The sequence below is a fragment of the Convolutriloba macropyga genome, chromosome 13 (assembly GCF_964194025.1).
Source record: "Convolutriloba macropyga chromosome 13, txConMacr16.3, whole genome shotgun sequence".
Lineage (NCBI taxonomy): Eukaryota > Metazoa > Xenacoelomorpha > Acoela > Convolutidae > Convolutriloba > Convolutriloba macropyga.
Window position 1 is genome coordinate 35,976,879 of NC_134480.1, and position 25,258 is coordinate 36,002,136.

At 39.8% G+C, this 25,258-nt stretch overlaps 1 protein-coding gene across 1 annotated transcript; it reads left to right on the forward strand.

Annotated features, from left to right (window-relative positions):
* Positions 1 to 299: 299 nt before the first annotated feature.
* On the forward strand, positions 300 to 25,258 carry LOC142352016 (methionine aminopeptidase 2-like). The gene is made up of 5 exons (XM_075404345.1): positions 300 to 675; positions 15,204 to 15,504; positions 19,011 to 19,307; positions 19,834 to 20,072; positions 25,050 to 25,258. Exons 1-5 carry the CDS (start codon positions 344 to 346, stop codon positions 25,204 to 25,206), a joined length of 1,326 nt encoding a protein of 441 aa, XP_075260460.1. The 5' UTR covers positions 300 to 343; the 3' UTR covers positions 25,207 to 25,258.

Genomic DNA, 25,258 nt, shown 5'->3' on the forward strand with positions numbered 1-25,258 from the left:
GGATAATAATCCGGAATTTCACTGACTCTTGCGATCGAGCGTTTTGGATGCGTCCAGCTGATAAAAGTGCTCTCGGGCTTCAATTGATGTGGAAGTTGTATTAAATCATGAGCATTTGATTTTGCTGCCAATTTTTTTTCTTGTGCTGTAGCGGTGTTAGCCAATAAGAGCCTCATCAGACTTTGTTACTTGGCTGTGGTTAACAGCACGCATTAACCAAGTTAGGATCTGTTTTAATTGCCGCGATCATTAGCGTGACTTGAAAACTTTGGCCCTAGTAAAAATCCATTTTCAGGTAATTGATGTATTTAATGAGTAGTATACATTGTGAATAATTAACATAATGACAGAGGTTGAGCAACCTGCAGATGCTGCAGTTCTCGACAAGGAAAATCACGTGACTAATGGAGTACACGACGCTAAAGACGACGAGGAGAAAACTGGTATGAATCCCGACTGCGAGGGAGATAATGAAGCTGCCGAAGATGGGTCGGCTCCTGAGAAAGCTAAGAAAAAGAAGAAAAAGAAAAAGAAGGGCGGCGGTGGTGGTGGTGGAAAGAAGCAAACTGATCCTCCTACTATTCCTATAACTGAGTTATTCCCGAATAACACGTATCCAATTGGCGAGGTTATGGATCACCCCACATTTACAGACGAGAGAAAAGCACGACATAGGTATAAGTAGCGAATGCATTTCAATTTCTTGTTATAGCTGCAAAGCTGTTAGATGAGCGAAGCTATATTTAGGCGCTCTTGGTTTTTCGTTTTGTTTCGCCGTCGTCCAACGCTCATTTTTCGTTCTTTTGTTCACTATTGAGGTGAAAAAAGGACAACTTATTCAGTTCAGACAGTTCAACAACGAATAACATGAAACAAGGGACATGTTTTTTTAGTTGTCGTGGGTTTCTGTTACCGAGTAAACTAAATGAACAATGCGCTATTTAAATAAAGCAGCGAGAAATCTATCCAGCGAGAAAACTATTACGTAATCTCTTAACCATGTAAGCCTTACGAAAAGATTAAATGCACACAAAATACGTTCTATTTGGCATAGAAAGCTCGGAAAAAGTTCGTTAAACATAATTTTCGTTGAGCCTACTAATATACTGAATCGATTGCGCTCTTTTTAGGCTTAATATTTTTATGTTTCGAAAACGTATCGGTGACCAATCTGAGCCGAAAATCGGCTCAGACAAAATACCTGCTAGCAGATACAGCTAGATTTGCCGGGCCATTGAGATGTGCTTATTGCCTTGATGTATCGTAGAAAGAAGCTGCTTTTGGGAGATATAACTTGAGTAAAAAAGTTAACGAAAGAGTGTTTCCGTCACCTTTATTTTGGTGCCGTGTTTATGTTAAACGTGTTGCTTTAACATCTGCTCCACGCATGTTCTCACAAATACACTACAACTGATATCCATCTCGTCTCACATAGCATGCATTCATTTAATAAATGGGTAAACTTGGTGTAGAATATATCAAGGCGATAACGAGCCCAATCACGGTAATCGGGTCCGGATTGATTTATTATGCAGCTTTACTCCACTCCGCAAATACGCTGAATCCTACCTTACTTAGTGGAGTAAGAATGAAATTGGACGCCCAAAAACTTTTATCATTAAGTCTTTCTTGGGAGTTAAGCAGTAGGTCCCTGGATTGGGACTTTAATTCAAGCATCTCTTGAGCTTTTATATTCCTTATAATCTGTACCTCTTTCTGTTACTGCTCTTTCCGTATTTTGATGTCAGACTCTTTAGACGTTACCTGCCTTCATAGAAAACTTGCTTTTTCACAATACTGACCAAAATATCACTCCGAATCTATCAGCTAAATTCGTAATAACCTTTTTGTTTCATAACTTCATAATTACCTGTAGTAATTTTTGTTTGGAACTTTACCGTATTTATTGGTTGTCTATTGTCAGAAAGACATATCAATTGATTGGTTGTGGTTTGTGGTATATTATTCAATTGTATCGTTAAAGAGATAACAATCCCTAATAAGGGATATCATTCGCATCATCTGCCCTGGTGCTGTCAGCCGTTACTGCAACATTTTACTTTGTCCTAGCTAAGTCAGACGACCTTCTGCATACTACCTACGAGTTGGTGGGACTTCAAAACGCAGAATGGGACCGCTATGAACACAACTGATTGTCTATAAAGAGTATTGACTGGCAAAAAAACTGTAAGACTCATCCAAAAACTTATGATGCTTTGAATTGATTGTCCGGCAAATCTAGCCCCCAGAACCCATTTCCTATCCCATATAGCAAATTTTTTTGAGTTCACCGGTCACCGATAACCCACCCCCATATATTTTTTACCTTGAAAAAACATCGAATTTGAAAATTTTTGGTCAAAATTTTGGAATTGACCAAATCGGGCTAAATAATAGTTATTGGAACGGGTAAAGTCTTATACGAAATAAAATCAAGCGAAGCAAGAAAAAAGTTTGAAAAAATTGACCAGATTTGAAAAAATTGGGAAAAAAATCTATCCGATCATTCTAGCATAGTTATATAGTAGTTAGATAGATTAAAACGTTGTAAAAACAAGTTTGGTCAAGTTCTTCAAACTTCACAAAAAAGATCAGGTAACTGATTTTTTTTTCACAAAAGGCGCTCATTCTTGGAAATTCGTTAACAAATTGTGCATTTAACATCAAGGTTCGGAGTTTGAGCAAAGCTCAAATCAATTATGTTGTAAAAACATTACATGGTTTTCATATTAGCTGCAAGTTCACTCATCACGCCATAAAAACTGCGCCTCAAGTAACACAAAATCGTTACAAACGTAACGTTTACGCATTACCGGGTTTAAGTTTCAACCCTAACGCTTTGAAAGTCCGAAAAACAGCGCAGTTCCAGTTGAGTCATTTCTTTCATGATAAGAAGCGCCTAGTTATATGGCATGATGTAGTGAACAATTCGCTTTCACGTCATCGAAGCAACAACAATAAGCCTTTAACACCTTCGCAGCTTATTGAAGTGCTTGAAAAGTATCAGGAGCGCATAGAAGCTATAGTGTATTGCCCCAGAGAGGGAACTCCTGATATTTACAATCAGCTCAAGCGTAGTACTCTAGTTACCATCCATTTAGTGAAAGACATTGTGTCTAAACGTAAACAGAAAGATCTTAGTTTACTTAAAGAGTACAGAGCATTACACCAAAGGCCTGCGCTTGAGCTGAAAACACTCACTATAGTCTTAGCTCATAAGAACAACCTCCGGTCCTTGATAACACGCTCCCGACCGAAGAAACTTTCAAAGCGCCGTCGTAAAACGCTTCGCACCCGTCATGCGTTCGAGGAGGCGGAACTCACACAAGCCTTTGATAACCTGAATGTCACTTAGTCTTGCGCTGTTTTGGGAGTCTACCCGCTGACTGGCGGTGTGACTTAGTTAACTCACGGGTTACGGGTTAGTTTGTGGTTGGTTCTCTCCGATAGCGCTTTACTAAACGTTTCGCTCTCCCCATTCTTCGAGTTTTTCACTACCGTCCGTTTTCCGCAGGTTATCTGGTTTCATTTTCTGCTTCCGTCCTTTTGTTTCCGTGTCACTTTGCTTCCTTCTATCCCTCGTTTATTTGTTGTATGATGTAGTATGTTGAGTTTTCCTGTAGTAAAATTTCTTTCTGCTAGTATGCTGGCTTGTTGTTTAGTCTCGTTCCTTGCTAGGGTGTGACTTAAGTTCATTCTGGAGTTACGGCTGGTTTGTTTCGTGACTTTCATCACACTGGTTTGCTAGCAATTTGTTGTAGCTTTATTAATTTTTGTAGTATGCACTTTTGTTTGGGTAGGGTGGTTTGCTAGGGTGTGACTTAAGTTTGTTCTGGGGTTACGGCTAGTAAAGTTCCTGACCTTTTCGACTTTTGGTTATACTACACTGTTGCCGTAAATTGTTTCATGTTTGATGTTTTGATGCCGTTGATAAAGCCCCATAATGTTTTGTGCTAATTTACCTGGCAGTAGCCCCTCTCCTTCTTTCTAGGGTGTGACTTAAGTTTATTCTGGAGTTACGGCTAGCTTGTTTGGTTGAGTTTGTTGCTGTGGTCTGCTAGCATCGATCTTCCCGCCTCCTTGCTTGTGGCTTCCGCCCCGCCCGTGCCGTTTTCCCGTTTCGTCGCGCGCCATCCGCCCGACGTTTCAGCCCCGCCCGTGCCGTTTTCCCGTTTCGTCGCGCGCCATCCGCCCGACGTTTCCGCCCCGCCCGTGCCGTTTTCCCCTTTCGTTGCGCGCCATCCGCCCGACGTTTCCGACCCGCCCGTGCCGTTTTCCCGTTTCGTCGCGCGCCATTCGCCCGACGCTCCCGTTTGTCCGTCCGGTTTCCCGTTGCGTCGTGCGTTATTCGTTCGGCGTCTCTTCCCGTCCGTCCCGTCCCCCGTCCTGTCCCGTTTCGCGCTTCCTGCGCACCGTTCTTTCTTTCGCCGGGTACTATTGTACTCGACGAACATCTTTGCTCCTTGGCGGTTTGCTAGGCAAACCGTCACACTAGGGTTCGGTATAACCCATTTGTGTTGTGCTGTTGCATGTGTGTGTTCTCTATATTAGTACTAAATTAAACTTGTGGTTCCTGTTTTCATAAGATCCTTATCTTAAGATCATGACAACTTTGCAGGACAAATTCAACAAACTTTATAGTGCGAGGGCAAAATTAGAGGCTGAACTTAATAACATCTATGGTGAAATTAACAATGCTGTTGATAAGCAAGACAGGAAAGTTAAGATCGAACGTCTGCTTGTGAAGTGCAAAGACGCTTTTATTAGAGTAGTTGATAAAAATGAAGAGCTCTTTGATCTGGCACAAAAGACTGAAAATCCAGATGCTGCTTGTAAGAACCTTGAAAAATGGTTAGAGACTGTAACAAAGAAAACTGATGAGTTCATTGCTGCTGCTCGAGGGTATATCAATTCGGTCCATGACAAAGAGACAGCAGAGCTGTATACCTCTCACCAATCAAGATCAGGTTCACATATGACTTCCTCAAAAAGATCAAGTCAGCGTCAACGAGACTTAGAACTATCTAGACTCAAAAGGGAGGAACTTGAGAAACAACATGAGGCAAAACTCCGCATTGCTAGACAACGTCTTGAAATTGAAAAACAAACGAAATTGCGGGAATTAGAAATTGAACAGCTTGAGGAAGATCATCGCAAGGAAGTAGCTGCTGCAGCCCTTGAGGAAATTGAGTTGATGACAAAATCATCAGCGGACGGGTCTGGTACAGGCAAAATGAGTGGGCTCTTTACGGAAAGAAGTTCAGTCAAGAGCAAGAAACTTGTTCAAGATTGGATTAATTCGTCACCGGCCGGGAACATGGCAGATGTTGCAAACGAACCAAGTTTGCACTTTTCTGGTTCCATCGCCCAATCCAACCAAGCAATTGTCCAACGACCTTCTTCAGCTCAACTACCAAACTCACACTTAAATCTCAATACACATAGTCAAGTTGAGGCCAACATCAACCTCCCTGTCCATGAACCAAATAGTAGAACCAATGTAACCAATGATGCACATGTTGCAAACAACATCATGCAAGAGCAGCGACAGCCTCAATATACGCCTCCATCACCACCAATAAACTTTGGTATGCCAACTCAACTAAACGCCCCAAACACAGCCCGACAACTGTCTCAAGCAACAATGCACTTCGATGGTTTACAGTTGGTCATCAATTCCCTCGCAGGTCGAGCATGCCGGGACAGTTGAATTTAGTCAGCCCTTCGCGTTCACTACCTTTAAACACACTTGTTAATGCTCCGCTAGCACTTGATCCGCAACAAGCACACATAAATGTACCAGCCCCTCCATCCCCCGTTCTAAACCCCGCACCACCGCATTTTCCGTTAATCCCACCAGCATTCCGCTTTCCTCCTTCCCCGCCACAAGCACTCCCACTACAAGCCACTAACCCCGTGGCGAATAATGTCAATCTGTTACCCCATTCTCCGCCTGCACCATTCATTTCCTCCGCAAACAATTTCGTACCTCAATTAAATCATCCACCACCTCCACAAAAGAGTTTTCAGCCCCAAAACTTTGTGCCCATAACCCACGCACCTCCTGCTCCTCCAGATCCATATGTTTGGCGTTTTCAGGCAGCAGTCCCACCAAATGCATTACCACTTGTACGTACATCTGCAAATTTATACATCGCACAACCGGCCCCGTTAATCAACCCTCATATATCTACATCGCACCGCTCCCCTCATGCACAAGCAGCAGCAGGCGCTCAAAATTACGTAACATCAGACTTCATGCAAGCGAATCCATTTAGTTCTTCCACAGGTACCGCCCCCACCTTTGTCACTCCGATCATTCCGCCAACGTATGGAGCTACCGTACCAAACCCGTTGTGTTGGGGTGGCCCGCCGCATCCCACACCTTCGGCTCCTTCTTTGGACTCTGCGGATTTGATAAAGCAGTTGGCGGACGCAATTACTTGTAAGAAGAACGATCCACTGCCCGAGTGGAAGTTGTCACAATACAATGGTGATCCCCTGCAGTGGCACGAATGGTTCGGACAATTTAAAAGCGCCATAGACGCACAGTCCTTGACTGATGATGTCAAGTTAACATACTTAAAAACTCTTGTAACTGGAAAAGCTAAAACCGCCATCGCTGAGTTCGCATACTGTGGTGTAATGTATAAGGATGCACTTATGACACTCGAACGTAAATTTGGCCAACCACAGGCAGTAGTCAGTGCACACTTAGAAAAACTCAGCTCTTTTCCACCACTAAAGATGCACAATAGTGATAACATCATAAACTATTCTGCAACAATTTCAAGTCTTGTTGGGGTCTTTAAATCACTTTCATTTGACGCAGACCTTAAGAGTGCCTCACTTCTCAACACGGCTGTGCAAAAATTGTCGCCCAATCTGAAAGAGTCTTGGTCACTCTTCACCGTGAAGAAACATTGGGTTAAGCCAACACTCCTCGACTTCAACGATTGGTTGAAGGAGAAGGCCGAGGCACATGATTTAATGAAACAAACTTCGTCGAAAGCAAGAACTGAGGATAACACCAACTCAGTAGTAAAGACCAAAGTTGCCTCAAGAACTTTTGCTGCTAATACACAAACTAAGGGCACTCAGAGACCAGCCTCAACATCGGCAACGCCTGCAACCCCTCGCTGCATTGTGTGTAAAGGTATCCACCGCATCTGGGAGTGTAGGGTATTTAAAGAAAAGTCTCCCACTCAGCGAGCAAAGGTAGTGGCTGAAGCAAAACTGTGTTTCTCATGTTTGAGAGAAAAGCATATGTTCAGGCAATGCCCAAACCCCAGGAAATGCAGGAAGGACGGTTGCAACAGCTCCCATAATACTCTTCTCCATGGAGCTGAGAGGGTTTATCCATCAAAATCCCCTCCAAACAACAACAATAGTAATTCTAATGCTGGCGCAAATCAAAGTAAACTTCCTAGTGTCCAATCATCGAGCAAGACCACCACTTTGTCATCTGTGAGTAATGTGAAAGGCCTCCTTCAGGTGACTGAATTACAGTTAAAGAGCTCTAACGGTAAAGATACCACGGCTTTAGTTTTGTGTGATACCGCTTGCAGTAACTCTTGGGTGTCCGATGATCTTGCAAATAGACTTGGTTTGCACGGTACAGCATTGAAATTAACAGTTAAGGGTATAAATACCGAGGAGGTTGTAGACACTAAGTTAGTTGAACTAATTGTAACACCACGCGACAACCAAGCATTTGAACAATTTAAAGTCAGCCCTTACGTAGAGGAAAATTTGAATGTAGGCGCCGATGTCATTAACATTAAAGCACTTCAGGAAACATACCCGCACCTAGCAGTTCTAGACCCAGTTACATATTGCTATGGAAACATCGAGATGATACTTGGACAGGATGTGTATCATGCCATCCGCCCGTTAGAGTACTTCGCTGCCGACGAGAAGTCCTCGCCCTTCGCTGTTCGCTTGCCCATAGGTTGGGTTCTAAGCGGCCCTCTACCGTCGTCTTCAGGTTTAGTCTCGACTTGTTTCAAAGCTAATATGGAACAGGATTTTGAACTCGCTAGTCAGGTAAAATCTTGGTACGACATGGAGTCGTACGGCGCACTTAAGCAAGTAGATCCACGATCCGCCTCGGATGCACGTGCGCATGATATTCTTGAAAACACCACCGTGCATAATGGAAAAAGGTACGATGTAGGAATGCTATGGGCTGAAGATAACATCGAACTGCCCAACAATTACTTCTCAGCGCTGGTTCAAATGAAATCGTTGGAAAAGCGGCTTACGAAAGACCAGACTTTAAGGGAAAAGTACTCGAATACCATCAAAGAGGACTTAGACAAAGGCTACGTAGTAAGGGTCAAAGATGCTCATAAGGTGGAAAGTCGCTCGGAACGAGAGTGGTACCTACCACGCCATCCGGTTGTTAACCCGAACAAGCCGGGCAAGGTTCGTAGGGTACTAAACGGAGCAGCAAAATTCCATGGCGCATCTCTTAATAAGTCATTACTCACCGGACCTGACCTACTGCAAAACCTAATCTATGTACTCCTACGGTTCAGACAACATCCATTTGCCGTATCCGCCGACATCGAGGGAATGTTCCTCCAAGTTGGAGTGTTGCCATGTGATCAACCATCATTGCGCTTTTGTGGCGGGAGGACCCCACATCAAATGTTGTGGTACACCAGTATACGCGCCACATCTTTGGGGCAAAAGATTCGCCCACCTGCGCCAACTACGCACTTCAGCGCACGGCACGCGATAATGCTAAGGAGTACCCAGAAGCTGCGAAAGCCGTCCTTGAGAACTTCTACATGGACGATTACTTGGATTCTGTGGAATCCCCCGAGAGGGCCCTCATTAGGTCGAAGGAATTGGTACATCTTCTCCATCTAGGTGGGTTCAAGCTTACTAAGTTTGTAAGCAATGTACCAGATCTGGCTGACCAAATTGATGGGTCTGCTCAATCCACTGAACCGAAGGTCATCGTTTCATCCAAGGAGGAATTAATGCACGTGCTTGGGCTTAAGTGGGATCACAACAACGATACTCTGGTCGTGAGTAGGGGTACTAACAGCACGATCACGAAAAGTTTAACACAGCGCTTGGTCTTAAGTCTTGTGTCAAAGGTCTACGACCCAATTGGTCTTGTCGCACCTTTCACTGTTGGTGCTCGGTTAATCTTGAAAGACATTTGGCGTGTCAATGGACAAAGTTGGGATGACGAGTTATCTAAGGACACAGTTGATAGATTCCTTGCCTGGTGTATTGAACTGCCGCGGTTAGCTGAGATCACTATACCGAGAAGTTACTTTTCAGGACCATTCCAACATCTTGAACTCCACATGTTTGGTGATAGCTCGCAAGACGTATTCAGTGCAGTAGGTTTCCTTAGGGCTCAAGTAACTTGCAACTCCGGGGAGATTAAAACAGAGCTGGCGTTTGTCTTGGGCAAGGCCCGTGTTGCACCTATGAAGGTAATGACAGTTCCTAAGTTGGAATTACAAGCCGCTCTCCTCGCTGCCCGTTTAAAAGGGGAAATCTGTCGAGCATTAACGGTTACTGTGGACAAAGTCTTTATGTGGACAGATAGTACAATCGTCTTGCAGTGGATAAACTCAACAAACAAACACCCCATCTTCATTGCAAATCGGGTAAGTGAAATCCTGGAGAACACCAGCGTTGACCAATGGAACCACGTCGCCACTTGTGATAATCCGGCCGATGCTGGCACGCGTGGCATGTCCGCTGAAGTTTAGCAATCAAGTAGCTGGGTGAGGGGTCCTGACTTCTTGAGAACTAAGCAGTTCCCTTTTGTACCAAATACTGTCGTCGTTGATAACATCAAGCTCGGCGTTGAAACCAAGGAACCAGATGATGACTCCATATCATCTTTAGCCGCATCTGTAACCAATTCCCCAAAGGAACAAAGCATTAATCTGATCCCTTTTGATAAGTTCAGTTCTTATCAAAAATTACTTCGTGTCACCGCATATTTGCTCCGTCTTTTACCATCTCATGAAAGTTACCGTACCGTAGACGGCAGCATAGCCGACCCTGTTGAGCTTGACGAAGCCGAGCGTCATCTCCAGTACTTGGTTCAAAGAGAGTCCTTTAATACTGAAAGAAAGGATCTTCTTGACAACAAATCCGTTAAGAAGAGCAGCCGCATTGCTCAGTTTACTCCGTTTATTGGGCCTCATGGTCTCATCCGTTCTTCTGGTCGACTCAGACGGCTAGTGGAAACTGACTTTGACACTAAGCATCCTATCGTTCTGGATGCGCGTCATACTTTTGTTAAACTGTTTCTGCGGCATACTCATTTGAAAAACCATCACCAGGGCATCGATTACTTACGGTCAAAGGTACAGGAACGTTATGCCATCCTTAAACTACGTTCCACACTGCGTTCCATCAAATCAAACTGCGTCTTGTGTAGAAAGTTCCGTGCAGCAACCATTCAACCTATCATGGCAGACCTCCCAAAGGAGAGACTCGCATACCAGTCTCCTCCCTTTACCAACACCGGGGTTGATTACTTCGGCCCATTTTACGTCACAGTTCGTCGGACTACCGAGAAGAGGTGGGGATTTCTCTTCACTTGTCTCACTACTCGTGCTGTCCATGTTGAAGTTGTCCCGTCCATGGACACTAGTTCCTGTGTAATGGGAGTTGAGCGGTTCGTCTCCCGTCGGGGTACTCCTGCTATGATTTGGTCGGATAATGGTACGAACTTCATTGGAGCGGAGAAAGAGCTCCGTGAATGTGTGGAAAAATGGAATACGCTCAACATTGCTGCCGAACTTGCACATAAGGGCATTAAGTGGAGGTTCAATCCACCCAGTGCGCCACACCAAGGTGGCATCTGGGAGAGGTTAGTTCGTTGTTTTAAAAGAGTACTGTACACTATCCTCGGTACGCGTCGCCTCACAGATGAGGTGTTGAACACTACTTTTTGTCTGATCGAATACGCACTAAACTCACGTCCTTTAACGCCCGTAAGCGCCGACCCGTCCGACCTAGGCGCTATAACACCTAATCATTTTCTACTCGGTAACCAAGCAACCAGAATTCCGTCTATCGTTGGCGTCGACGAGTTCGATCATCGTAAGCGATACGCCCGTGCACAGTCATACGCCAATGCAATTTGGGTACGTTGGCTCAAGGAGTATGTACCTGCGTTGAACCGTAGATCTAAGTGGCAGACGCCTGCCGAGCAGCACCTCAAGGTCGGTGATTTAGTTTGGATCGTTGAAGAAAGCAACCCTAGGGGTTACTATCCAACCGCTCGGATTGAGGAACTTCGGTACGGCTCCGACAGCGTCGCCCGCTCCGCCGCCTTACGCACGTCATCCGGATCGCTCGTCCGCCCACTCGTTAAGCTTGTGCCAATCCTCCCAACATTTTCTTCCGGGCCGGAGGATGTTACCGAGTAAACTAAATGAACAATGCGCTATTTAAATAAAGCAGCGAGAAATCTATCCAGCGAGAAAACTATTACGTAATCTCTTAACCATGTAAGCCTTACGAAAAGATTAAATGCACACAAAATACGTTCTATTTGGCATAGAAAGCTCGGAAAAAGTTCGTTAAACATAACTTTCGTTGAGCCTACTAATATACTGAATCGATTGCGCTCTTTTTAGGCTTAATATTTTTATGTTTCGAAAACGTATCGGTGACCAATCTGAGCCGAAAATCGGCTCAGACAAAATACCTGCTAGCAGATACAGCTAGATTTGCCGGGCCATTGAGATGTGCTTATTGCCTTGATGTATCGTAGAAAGAAGCTGCTTTTGGGAGATATAACTTGAATAAAAAAGTTAACGAAAGAGTGTTTCCGTCACCTTTAGTTTCGAACCGCACAATTGATAGAGAATTATCCCATAAAATATTTTCTATGGTGTTTTTAAAAGTACACAATGAGAATGGGAAGCAACGATTGAGGAAAGTAGCAAAACATGCCCTTGTTGTTTGAAACGTTCAAGATAAATCGACAATTATCCGAAAAGTTTTTTTCTTCATGCATTAGTTATAATAGACAGCAATTATGCAGCAAGCTTGCGATGTACGTCTAAACATGCCAATTGGAATAAACATGTTAACGTAAATAACGTCATTTTTTTTTTACCTTGAACTCATTTTTGGAGCTAACTGAAGGCTCCAATATTAAAGAAAACAAGAAGGCTCTGTAATGTGCGTTTTCACATAATTTTCCGACACCTCTCAACCTTAAAGTTTTGCCCTTTTTACCCTTTTTATCGAGCGAATAGAGCACAAAGACAAATTTTTGAAAAATATCGCTTTACTTTTCGGGACTTTAAAAACCTGTAATTATACAGTCGGTGGAGAAATTCTAATTTAAGTATTGGTTAAATAAGGTAAACAACAGGCGGAACAGCAAATTAGATACAGTAATTCGACAAATTTCAAGAAAAACTTGCAATAATGAGAAAATGTTACAAGAAAAGTTGTCCAAACTGTCTATCATGGCAATTAAAAGATTTTCCTCGGGCTTATGCCTTATATGCTCGAGGAACACATGACAACAGGAGAAAAAAAAACACATGAATTTAAATATCATTAAGGTGGGGAAATTGTTTTTGATATTCAGTCAAATATAGCAATAATAAGTTTATAATAAAAGCTCAAGTGTTATAAGTTTAACTAGCGTTTAAATGATGATCCAAAACGCTTTTCTGGTCTCATTTTTTGTGCGAAACTGCTGTGATGAAAAATGAATAGAAGATTCCTACAAACAGAATTGTTAAATTTTTCCCAGCGTGGAAAACTGTTTGAAAATGGTTTACTGCAAGTTTTTTTCGAAAGGTCTTGCCATTCACTCTTTGAGGAGCTGGTATTAAAACAATTTAATATCTAAAATGTTAACATGACTTTTTCTTTTGATTGACAATGTGTGGACTCAAGAAAAGGACTCAAGAGAATAAAGGTATCTATGATAAAAGTCTTTGTTATGCTGGATTTGGCACCATTTTTATCCATAATCAAGTTTCTAAATCTGTTTAGTTAGTTTGAAAAAATGTTACGAAAATTATTGTCTGCGAATTTGATGCATCATGTTTTTTATACGAATTGCTTTTTTATAAAAAGCGAAAATCCATTTTTCTTTAATTGTTCAAATTGTTCTTTAATTTAGTTGAATTTTTCAGGCTTTCTCGTTTCTTGGTAAATCAGAATTTCTCTGATTACTTGAGGGAGGTTGCAATAATTAGCCTTTGGCTTTAATTTTTTTAATTAGGAAATTCAATGCTGGAAACTCTTTAGAGAGACAAGTACATTTAATCTTCATCGTAACAGCTCAATGTAATGAAGGTCTTTCGTTGAAATTATTACTATTCCTAATGAAATCAAACATTTCAGCAACTTAATACTTTTAATTAGCTATAGATAATTGGCAAAAACTAACGGGGAAAACAAAAGTAGTTGTTTAATTGCTCTTGAACGAAGTTCATAGCAATTATTGTAAACGTGCGTGTTTTTTTTTATTCCAATTTTTTGCTTGACAATTTTGACTTTTCGAGTGACTTTTACGCCCTTCACTTTTTGCGTTTCGCGTGATCTAAAATTCTCTCTCAATCACAATTTCAAGCAGCTGAACTCAATTGTCGGCAATTTAATACTGAAAGTCAAATGAAAAGTGCGCCGAAGCTGGTGCCATTTTTCACTTTAAATCTTAACAGTGGTATATGTTAACCTCTAATGTGGTTATTTGAAGCCCACTATTGAACTTCTTAGTCCTATTTAGGCTCCCCCTCCCTCCGCCCCCCCACACCCTCCCTCTCCCACCCCCCCCCCCCCCCCCGAATGAAGCAGGCTGAATTTCATTAAAGCTCACACTAGTCTTTCGAGAGCAATTCTTCCGACGTTTTGTCGGTTATGTTTTAAAGTTGTTGACTTGTGGGATTGACCAGTAGAGGTAGCTAACTGGCTTGACTCCATCAGTCCAACACGACTAAACTGCACAGAAATATCAGCCTTCCTTGCCGCTTTCCCCCGATGTTGACGGTGCCCCTCCTGCCCTCCTAACCCGGGGACCGCATGTTACCCACCATGGCGTACATGCAGAAAGGTCGCCGCACCACAAGCATGTTGTGGATAAGCAGTCACCCTATTGATATATTTTTTATTATACAAATGCAACTAAGGAGCCAGTTAAAAACGTCAATAAGAGCCGATATTCCGCCAAAATTACCCGGGAATTGCAGTTCTGTGCGACAGCTACAACAATAACATAGTAGTTGTTTTGACTTCTATATTCGTTATCTATTTGAAAGTTTTCGACCATTACTTCATTCAGGTTTGCTAAATATACCTAGCAAGCGTCTTTCACTTCCCCGTCTCAGAGTCAGAATATCCCCGCAATCAATATCCAACACTCGTGATTTCTCTTTTCAAGTTATAGATCGGAAAGTATAAACATTTTTTTAAAGTTTGCTACAAAACTGGTTCTTTAATCAAAACTCTAGTAGCTACAGATGATTTCTCAATGATGTGTTGGCTAAGTAAACATCGACCTAAGACCGAGCCGGGTGAAATATTTCGGGATACGAAACTATTTATAAACGTTTTCAGCTTGGATTTTTAACATTAAATATCAAAATGTCACCATTTTTCTCCCTTGATGTCGTTTTGAATTCTTCAAATAAACAAGATGACAAATTGTTTTTTGTTCCTCAGTTTTTTCAATCTTATATTTCGAATTTACTAGGAATATGGCTTTCTGTTTTGGCATGTGTACCCACTGTATTACAAAATTAGTTTGTTCATTATGCCAGAGAAACAAGTAAAAAGGTGAACAACATTTTCAGATTTGTTGGTTTTCTCGTTATCTCAAAAATTGTATTCTTTAGTTTTGTACAGCAAGAGTGGTGCATTTCGTTTGGATAAGATTTCTGGCAATTAATACCAGGGAAATTGGCAACAAGGAGCTACATAGTTCTGAAAACTGAAGAGAAAAGTCATGCTTCGTGCATGTGTTCCCCATTTTGAAAAAAATTGGGACCAATAATTTGTTGTTCTGATGTTGGGCCACACTGAATCTTTGTTTGATGTACGTTAAAACAATTGAAGAAATTTGTTTGACAAATAAAATTATAATGGCCTTAAATTGTTCACACCGCTGAGTGATACGGTAATATCAATATAGATTTGACTCAAATTTTAATTGTGTTAAATGGTTTATCTCGAATTGCTTTTTTCAGAGTGAGCGCAGAAGAGGTGAAGGCGATGGAAGCTCCCATGGAAGAAGTATACCATGACTTCAGAAGAGCCGCAGAATGCCACAGACAGACCCGGCAGTGGGTCCAGTCTTGGATCAAGCCAGGTATGGGAATGGTGGAGATATGTGAGAAGTTAGAAGACTGCAACCGGAGACTGATCCAGGAGTCTGGATTGAGTGCCGGTCTAGCATTTCCAACAGGGTGCAGTTTGAACCACTGTGCTGCCCATTACACTCCAAATCCGGGCGATGAGACAGTGTTGAAGTACGAGGATGTCTGCAAGGTATGACTGTTCTTGGATTGCGATGTTTTCAATAGCCGCGAAGCGATAGCTGAGGCTATTATTGGCCTTCTCTTGGTTTTTTAAATTTATTTCGTCGTCACAATTTTTGTTACGACCATATGACGTCACAACCACTTCAAATCTGCTTTTTGTTCATTCGTTCATGCAATTTCAACTGAATTGCATGCGTGACGTCATTTTGCACTCTTAGTGGAGCTAGTTTTTTTTGTTCATTCGCGTGATTAAATTTTGGGTCACACGTGACTTACCTCACTCTCAAAAATGACTTCCTCACTCTGAAATTGACTTTTCTTTGCTTTAATTCATAGAGATAAGGTCAAATGAGTGCTTGCCACTCTAATTGAAGGTTATTTAAGAGCAACTAATAGAAACAGCAGTAAGTTATGCAGGTTCTCAATCAAAATTTTAACATCTCAGCCCCTAATGATAAGTATCTTTTTTGGTCTGTCTTTTTACCTTCTTTTTGAGACTACAGATCTATGAAGCTATTGCGGCTATTTTCTGGCAATTTGCCGTTGCCCCCAACCCACTGTTGCCCACCCCCCCCCCCCCCCCAGCGGGCATTAAGTGCTCTTAGAGCCTTTCTGCTCTGTTTCTTCAGCTCAAACTGTTTTGGAGACTTATGATTATGGCGTGAAGGGCTGTTCTTAGAGGTTGAAGACACCCACACTAATGACCCCCCACCCACTATTGCCCACACCGCGCTGTTGCCCCCCCCCCCCACACCCCACTTGCCAACCCCCCCCCCCCCCCCCCCACCCCTCACTCCCCCCTCACTCACAATTTTTTTTCAAGCTTTTTGAAGTTTGCCAATTTTTGATTTCTTTCAGCCCTGGATGCCAAGGAACCTCCTCTAGGGTTTTACTAAAGGTTACTGCATATTTATAGTTGTAGTCGAATTGTTTCTTTCAACATTTTAACATCACGAATTTTAGCATTTTTTTAACAAACGGTGCGAAATTTTTCAATTTTTTAAATTAATTTTTCATTGTTCACGTCTTTCCAGACGAAGGCGCCAGAAAACGTCCTTAAGGGTTTGATAATGAGTTACTGAAAAATTTTTTTTTGCTATGGTATAGCTTTCAATTTTCTAATATGACAAGTTTTAGAATTTTATGAAATTTGCATATTTTCAAGTTTTAAAATTTTTTGTCGATTTTTAGGTTTTTCCAGCCTCAAGAGCCAAGGAACCTTCCCTGGGGTTACACAATAGTTTAATGTATAATTTCCAATTGTAATGGAAGGTTTTTCAAGATTTCAACGCCACAAATTTTAGCCTTTTTAAAAAAAACTGCAATATTCATTTTTTTATAGCTGCGAAGCTCTAAGCTGAGCGGAGCTTTATTGCGGTGCTCTTGTTTGTTTTTGTTTCGTCGTCTGATGCTCTTTTTCGTTTCGCATTTGTTCACACATCAAAGCTGAAAAAGTCAAATTTTCTGAATGACTTCTTCCTCTCACTAACAGCGTTTGCGCGCGTGACGTTATTTCTCATTCTCTCTAGAAAAAGTATGAGGGTGATTTGCGTGATTAGATTTTGATCATACGTGACTTACCCCACTCAAAAAAATGACTTTTGCACTTTAAAACTTAAGTTTAATTTGAATTAGTTTAAGGTAGAACGAACCCATATGTGCAGTAAAGGTCCCTAATAAAAGGCTTCTGTGTAATGAATTTACACAAGCTTTTTTAATTTATCGCTGAATGTTTTTTACATAGCTTTTTGAGCGGCGTCGATTTATTTTACAATTTAGATCTGTATCATTTCCTATCTATTATCAAGGCACTTAAGTCCATTCTTTCGCAGCTATTCCGGCAATCTGACGGCTATTTTTGACATTTATTGTCATTATTCAAGTTTTTCGGCATAACAGAAAATCTCCGTTAGGATTTGATAATAAGTTATCGGAACATATTTTTTGGCCAGGGATTAGTTTTTAACTTTTCTTATCACAAATTTTAGTAGTTTTTTATGCAACTTGCAATTTTTTTCAACTTTTTTGAAATTTTGTCATTTTTTAGGTTTCTCCAGCCTCAAGAGTCACATAACTTCTTCTATGGTTTAATCATAGGTTACTCAATAGCTTCTAGATGTAATGGAATGTTTTTCAAGACTTTAATATGAGCAATTTTTAAAAATATTCGCATTTTTTTAAGTTTTTTGGATTTTTTTTATTTTATCATTTTTCCAACACCGAGGTCCTAGGGACCTCCTCCAAGGTTTGATAATAAATTGATGCATAGTTTCTAGAGTTAATGAGATGGTTATCGATGTTTTAATGACTCCAGCCTTAGCAATTTTTTTAATAAAATTTAAATTTTCCATGTTCCAAATTTATGGATCTTCATGAGCTAGTGAAACTATTTAAAGCTTGAAATAGGGATACTGGATAGTCTCTTCAGAGCCTGAAATGGTTTTGAAGATTTAAGATTGTGTTCAAATTTGCTATTGTTTTCAAAATTTTTTAATGTTTTTGTCCTTTTCTGAGTTTAACGATAATTACTGGCCAAGTCTTGCAGATGGGTTACTTGACATAACTCCAAGGAAAAAATAACTTTGAACTTTTTGCGAAATCTGGAAGCTTTTCTTTTAAATTTTGCAATAATTTGCAAATTTTTAAAATATTTTTTTTAAAATTTTTAATTGCTCTTGAACGAAGTTCATAGCAATTATTGTAAACTTGTCTTTTTTGAGCAAAATTTTTGCTTGACAATGTTGACTTTTCGAGTGACTTTTACGCCCTTCACTTTTTGCGTTTCGCGTGATCTAAAATTCTCTCTCAATCAGAATTTCAAGCAGCTGAACTCAATTGTCGGCAATTTAATACTGAAAGTCAAATGAAAAATGCGCCGAAACTGGTGCCATTTTTTACTTTAAATCTTAATAGTGGTATATGTTAACCTCTAATGTGGTTATTTGAAGCCCACTTTTGAACTTCTTAGTCCCATTCAGGCTCAGGTGCCCCCTCCCCCTCCCCCCCCCCCCGCCTGACTGAAGCAGGCTGCAATTGATTAGAGCTCCAACTAGTCGTTCGAGAGCAATTCTTCCGACGTTTAGTCGATTATGTTTTTACTAGCAAGGCTGGAAAGCTAAAAGTTGCAGTCGAATCAAGCTAAAGCTAGCTACTGACGAAGCCAACCACTGGGCGGTCGTTTGAGAGCAATTTGCCCGACGTTAGTCGGTTATGTTTACTCATCATTATTTAAAGTAATACGTCACGTTACACACAGTAGATCACATTTTGAGCCATGTACAATGTTGTCAAGTTGACTGTAATAGTAAAAAAAAAATAAAAACAGTGCTCTGGCTGCACTGAGAGAATTATAAATTGAGGGTTGATGCTCAGGGTTTCGAAGTGTAAATAATCAGTAAACAATTGTTTAATCGCCTTAGTTTGTGGTACTAATTGAATTGCTGCATTGAGATTCAATTTTGACACAAAATTGCATGAATTTTTGATTTAAAGAATAATTATGCGCAATTTTAGGTTGACTTCGGGGTACATGTGAACGGGCGAATAATAGACTGCGCTTGGACAGTGTCTTTTGACCCCAAATACGACAAACTACTCGAAGCAGTGAGGGCCGCTACCAACACTGGCATCCGAGAGGCAGGCATCGATGCCAGACTGGGCGAAATAGGAGAGGCCATTCAAGAGACTATGGAATCTTATGAAGTGGAATTGGATGGGAAGACATACCCAATTCACCCAATCAGGAATCTGAACGGACACTCCATTGATGCTTACAGGATACACGCTGGAAAAACAGTTCCCATTGTCAAGGTTTCGAATCATTTTTTGGGTCGAATTTTGACAATAGCACTGAATTGAGAATTATTGCCCAGTTCTTTAGTGAAAAAGCGTAGATTTTGCGAATGATTGCTTCAAAGGGACAGAAATCAAATGATTTGTTCAGATCGCATTTGCAAATGCAGAGGAATAAACAATTTTTTTTAAGGATTTAGTGAGATTTAACTGGATAATTTCTGCTGAATTATCAGATTTGGTAGAGTTTTCAATGGATGTGGGAGGTTCCATAAATCCTGCTTTGAATATGATCTTCATTATTGTTTTGCATTACATTAAGAACGGCTACAGTTAGTTGTGTTAGAGCTTGACCACTGAGACGTTAACAAAAATACTTCTGGCTTCCTAGATCTGATTAAAAGTTGCTCAAATTGTTTGAAAGGCAGTATGCGTTGGTCTTTAAAAAGCTCATTGATTCAAGTGACAGATGTAAGTCACCATGTCAACAATAGTTTGAACAAAAATTGGGTCTCCACAAGCTTGAATTGGGTGGTTATTTTAGGGTGGTGAGAAGAGGGAAGTTATGGAGGAAAACGAGTTTTATGCTATTGAGACATTCGGCAGTACGGGCAAAGGATGGGTCAATGATGACGTAGACTGTTCCCATTACATGAAGAACTTCGATGCTGGATTCAGGAATATCCGCGTGCAGAGGACGAAGCAGCTGCTGAACACTATTAACAAGAATTTCGGCACTCTTGCGTTTTGTAAACGGTGGTTGGAGAGAGCAGGAGAATCGAGGTGAGGATAAAGTGCCTGGTATTCCAGTGAAATTAACCCTATACTCTTTGAGTCACCATATTAAGATGTACACCTGTCGTTTGAGTTATTCTTTATTGTGTACACGAAATTAGATAGCTGTCAGTTTACCCAATGTCAAAATACAAAATGTGTCGAAATACGCCTTGCCATAATGCTCAGTGAAATAGGGAATTGGCTGCTTTTGATCTTTTATGGTCAGTAGTCCAACATAGCAGTTGGTATTATAAGCATGTTTTGTCACATTTATCATACATAACACAGTCAGAAGTTAACTGTATGGATAAACCATTTTTTGTCGTTTTATTCGCTTCTTTTTGAATTCGAATACTGAGCAAGTCTTATTCGACCTTCTTTTTTTCTCTGAAGCTGTTATATTACTGGATATTCTTTCAAATCTCGCAGTTATTCGGTATCCTATCAAACGACGATCAAAAAATCTTTTGTTTTTTGAATTCATCTCGAACATTTTTCGTTTTTTTAAGGCATCAAAAGAAGATAAAATTCTTATTGAGTATTCTGCTTGCTTCATCACCGGTGAGATCATTCCATTCTTATCTCTACTCACTTTTTTTTTAATTTCATCTTCAGGTCACAAACGAAAAATAAAAATGCTTTAGATTTTTTAAAGTCTCAATTAGAGCAAATACGCGTTATCACCATGTTTTCAAAAAAAGTTCTCGAGAAATGCAACAAAGAAGAACTAATTGCAAAGCTTTTGGAGACCTATGAAAAAATACAAGAAAAAGACAATATCATACCAAAACTCGAAAAGCATCTTGTTAACTATGAAATGCAAAAACTAACTGTCGGACATCAAAAAGAAACTATTGATCGCATGGAAAAAGATATCGAATTTTTCAATACTCAAACTTCTAAATTTATTGATAATTTACTTGAGAGACAGGAGACGTCAAAAAGCAACAGGCGTGTTTATCCTCCACTGAAAATTTATCAACCAAAAATAGTAACCCGATTTGCCAAGCAATTAGTTATATCTGATAGCACTTTTCGGAAAGTAAATCAGCATGACATTTCAAAGCAGACTGCAATCCACTGGAGCCAAAACGGAAACATTAATTGTACATGTCGGTCATAATTCAATTGACAAAGGTGTTTCTGGACAGGAGGCAGCGACTCAACTCAAAGAAACAGTCGACAAATTTATGCAAAAATTCAAACCTCATCGTGTTGCTATATGCAAAATTGGTCCGGTAAAAGACGGTTGCTATGGAAGGAAAACGAACAACGAGGAAATATCTAAATTCAATGACCATCTAGAAATGATAAGCCTGGAGCTTGATGGATCCTATCCTTGGTCACGGATTGAGGTTTTGAAAAAGCGGTATCAATTGATGATATATGCTTTGATGGAGTGCATCCCAATAATGGCGGTATAAAAAATCTGGTAGAAAACATACGTCACTATAATATGACACATAACCTACCAGCATCACAGAATACAGTTCTACCTCGGAAATTACATAGAAATTTGAATTTTGCTTGAGTTGAGTAACTTTTTGACATGATATTTTTACCGTTTGTTTTAACTTTCTGGTTTTTTTTTGGGAAATGTGAAAGACCAGGTATACATTAAGCAACGTTGCTTAACTCAAGTAAATAAGAAACATGATATTTTAGAAAATGTGCTGATTTATTTCCAGAGAAAGCTGATTTTATTATTCATTGCGGCTGTTCGTTGTGTTTCACTTTTTCCTAACAGAAGTTTTTTGCTTCTTTGTGGTGACATAGAAAAAAATCCTGGACCCTTTGATGCTTCAAAACTTTCTACTTTGGATGATGCTATATTTGGCGCTCAAAATGGCATTAACATCCTACTTTTCAACGCTCGCAGCATACAAAATAAGTATCAAGATATATCAAACTTGCTCCAGCAGCTGGATTCGGAAACTTTTGTTATAGTAACTGAAACTTGGATGAGCGAAGAACAAAGCTTGAATTTTAACCTCAGCGCTGAGCACAATTTTTGGCATAAAAATCGGTCACATCAAATGGGAGCAGCTAAGGGTGGGGGTGTAGGACTATGGATTCCTAAGAACATAAATTTTAAACGCAGAAGAGAATTTGAGTTAGCTGATCCGAAATTTTTTGAAACTTTGTGGCTGGAACTAGGCAACCCATTAACGGAAAAATGTCTCATTAAAAAATGTCTCAAAAATTTCCTATTGTCCACATCAAAACTTGGGTGACTTCTTTTTAGACGAATTAAGTGCAGAGGTTTCTAATGCGTTCTCAGCTACAGATAATATTCTCTTATTTGGTGATTATAACATTGATATGTTGAGTGTAAATGGGAAGAAAAGCCTTCAGAATTTTGCGGCGGTACGATGGTTACAGTTATCTAACCTTGATATTCCTACACGCATAAGCAACAATAAAAAAGTTTGATAGATCACTGTTTTTCGACTAATGAGCAAATCTTTACTTGGAAAGTCTGCTTACCTCCTTTCGATAGAGCAAACTTTTTTTGTTAGAAGAAAAACAAAATTATTTTTTTAAACGAGATACAAACAATTTTGTCGATGAAAAATTTAATAGAGATCTGGCTCTTGCAGATTGGAGAACACTTTATCAACAAAGAAACTGCGATGAAATGTTTGCAGAGTTTAACAGAATTTCTTTGACAGTACTCGAGAAAAACGCACCAACAAAGAAGAAATTAGTTTCTAATATAAAAAAGACTACTTCAGAAAAACCTTGGGTGACAAAAGAAATCCAACATTTAGTTGCCGAGAAGCATCGTTACTTCAATGACTACAAATTGACAAAAAGTACTGAATCATTTGTGTCATTTAAAAAGTATCGCAACCTTGTAAATTGAAAGTTAAAAGAAGCACAAAATCAATTTTCAGAGGATATTTTTGAGAAAATTGAAACTTCAAAAGAGAAATGGAAATTCATTAAGAAAAAAATCGGAAAGAAGAACAACAGTCCAAGCATCACTGAAATTGATGAGAATGGTAGAAAAACGAAAGACAAAAAACAATATGTAACGCTTTAACAGAGTTTTCAGCGAAACGGGCATCTACAGAGGGCAGAGTGTTCCATTGAACGTCGAAAAAATAGAGCGAAAATTTCAAGAGTTTAACTTTAGACCTTTTACTTTGAGGGAAATCTATAAAGTTATTGACAATCTAGACAACAACAAAGCACCAGGGCCGGGATACATCAATGCTTGGGCATTGAATTCCGGAAAATATGCTCTTGGACTCATCTTCAGATTATATTTAACGATTGTATTCAAGAGAAAGTTTTTCTAACAATTCTTAAGGATGCGCACATCACACCAATTTTCAGGAAAGGAGATGTTTCTGTTTTAACTAATTATCGTCCAATTTCTGTCACACCAACTTTTGCAAAAGTTTTTGAAAGGTTTTTACTTAATCAGTTAGTAGAATATCTTGAAAAATTTGCGCTCTTGAACAGAAAACAATTCGGTTTCCAATCTCGAAAGTCGTCTACTGATGCTGTGCTTTATTGTATTGAAAAATTAATAGGAAATGTGGAAGATAACAACGACACAGGTGCTGTGTTCTTAGATCTTGCAAAAGCTTTCAATTCAATTTCACATGAGATCTTTCTCAAGAAAGCTGAAACTTTCAACCTCTCTCAATCAACAATTTTACTTCTCAAATCTTCTCTCGAAAATCGAACACAATGCGTAAAACTGGGTATTGACTTATCAGATAAAATATCTATTAATCATGGTGTTCCACAAGGAACTGTGTTAGGACCTCTTATTTTTCTTTTTTATGTTAACGATTTTTCTGAAAAGCTGGAAGGTGAATATGATGTTCAATTTGCGGATGACACTGGTAATATATGCAAATGTGAATGTGAATGTAATGAAAATTTTCTCCAAAAAATTGAAAAAGTATTAGATCAAACAGACAAATACCTAACAGAGAATCAACTCACTTTAAATGCCGATAAAACATAGATGTTATTCTTTACAAATCATACTAATTCGGATCCAGAATTTTCTTTTAAAGGCGAAATTATCAAACCAGCTCATGCATGTCGTTATCTCGGAGAACAAATTGATTCAAACCTAACCTTTGAAAATCACCTGAACTCAGTTTTAAGCAAAATGTTTAATGCAATTCATTCTTTGTAGTATCTTGTAAGAAATCAATACCTTTGAAAGTAAGAATTGATGTTTTCAAGTCAGTTGTACTCTCTCATCTTTCATTCAGTGGAGTATTCCTTCAAACTCTTACAGTGAGAAACATAAACCGCATAAACAAGCAAATTAACTGGGGAATAAAAGTTTGTTATTTTCGTCAAAAATTTGACCACTCCATTGATCTTCTCATTCAGGATCGTATCCTGCCAGCCGAATTGTTTATCTCAAAAGTTAGCCTAATGAAGCTACAAACAGACATAAGACAATGGGAAACATCCGAAAATTTTAAAATGTTTTCTAGTTGCCATAACGCTAGACAGAACAAGAGAACAAATCAAATTATTATAAAAAAGAAAACGAAAACGAAGTGGAGTAACAAATCCTTAATCTTGAAAAGCGTTCAAAAATGGAACAAATTCCCCTCTTCAATAATAACTTTCAACAGTAAATCTTGCTTTAAAAATGTTTTAACCGAGTTTTTGCTCGATCAACACAAGAAAGTACCCGTTAATAGACAAATAGGAGCCTTCAAGTCCTATTTTTACCTATGAAAACGAACAGCCACAATTTGAAGGTTATTATATTAATAACAATGCTGATTGATTTATTTAACATTTTAGTGCATGTAGATATCTAACCTTAGGGTTATAGTCTGAGTAATTTACATGTTTCAAAAAAAATTAATTTGATGTCATCTTTGTTTGTGATGCTTTTGTATGAAACCCACGGGCTGCTGAGGCATAGTCGTGACCACGCAAACTGTACTTTTAATTGCAGAAAGCTTGATACTGAGATGAGTTAATTTGTTTCAGGTATCAGCTTTCTTTGCGACAGCTTTGTGATGAGGGAATAGTGAATGCATACCCTCCCCTGAGTGACATCAAAGGCTGTTACACTGCACAGTTCGAGCATACCATCCTTCTCAGACCAGGATGCAAAGAGGTCGTCAGCCGAGGCACTGACTATTAGAACTATACAAGCAGTATGAACAATTTATGGAGCTGTTTCCGCCTTCCTTGAA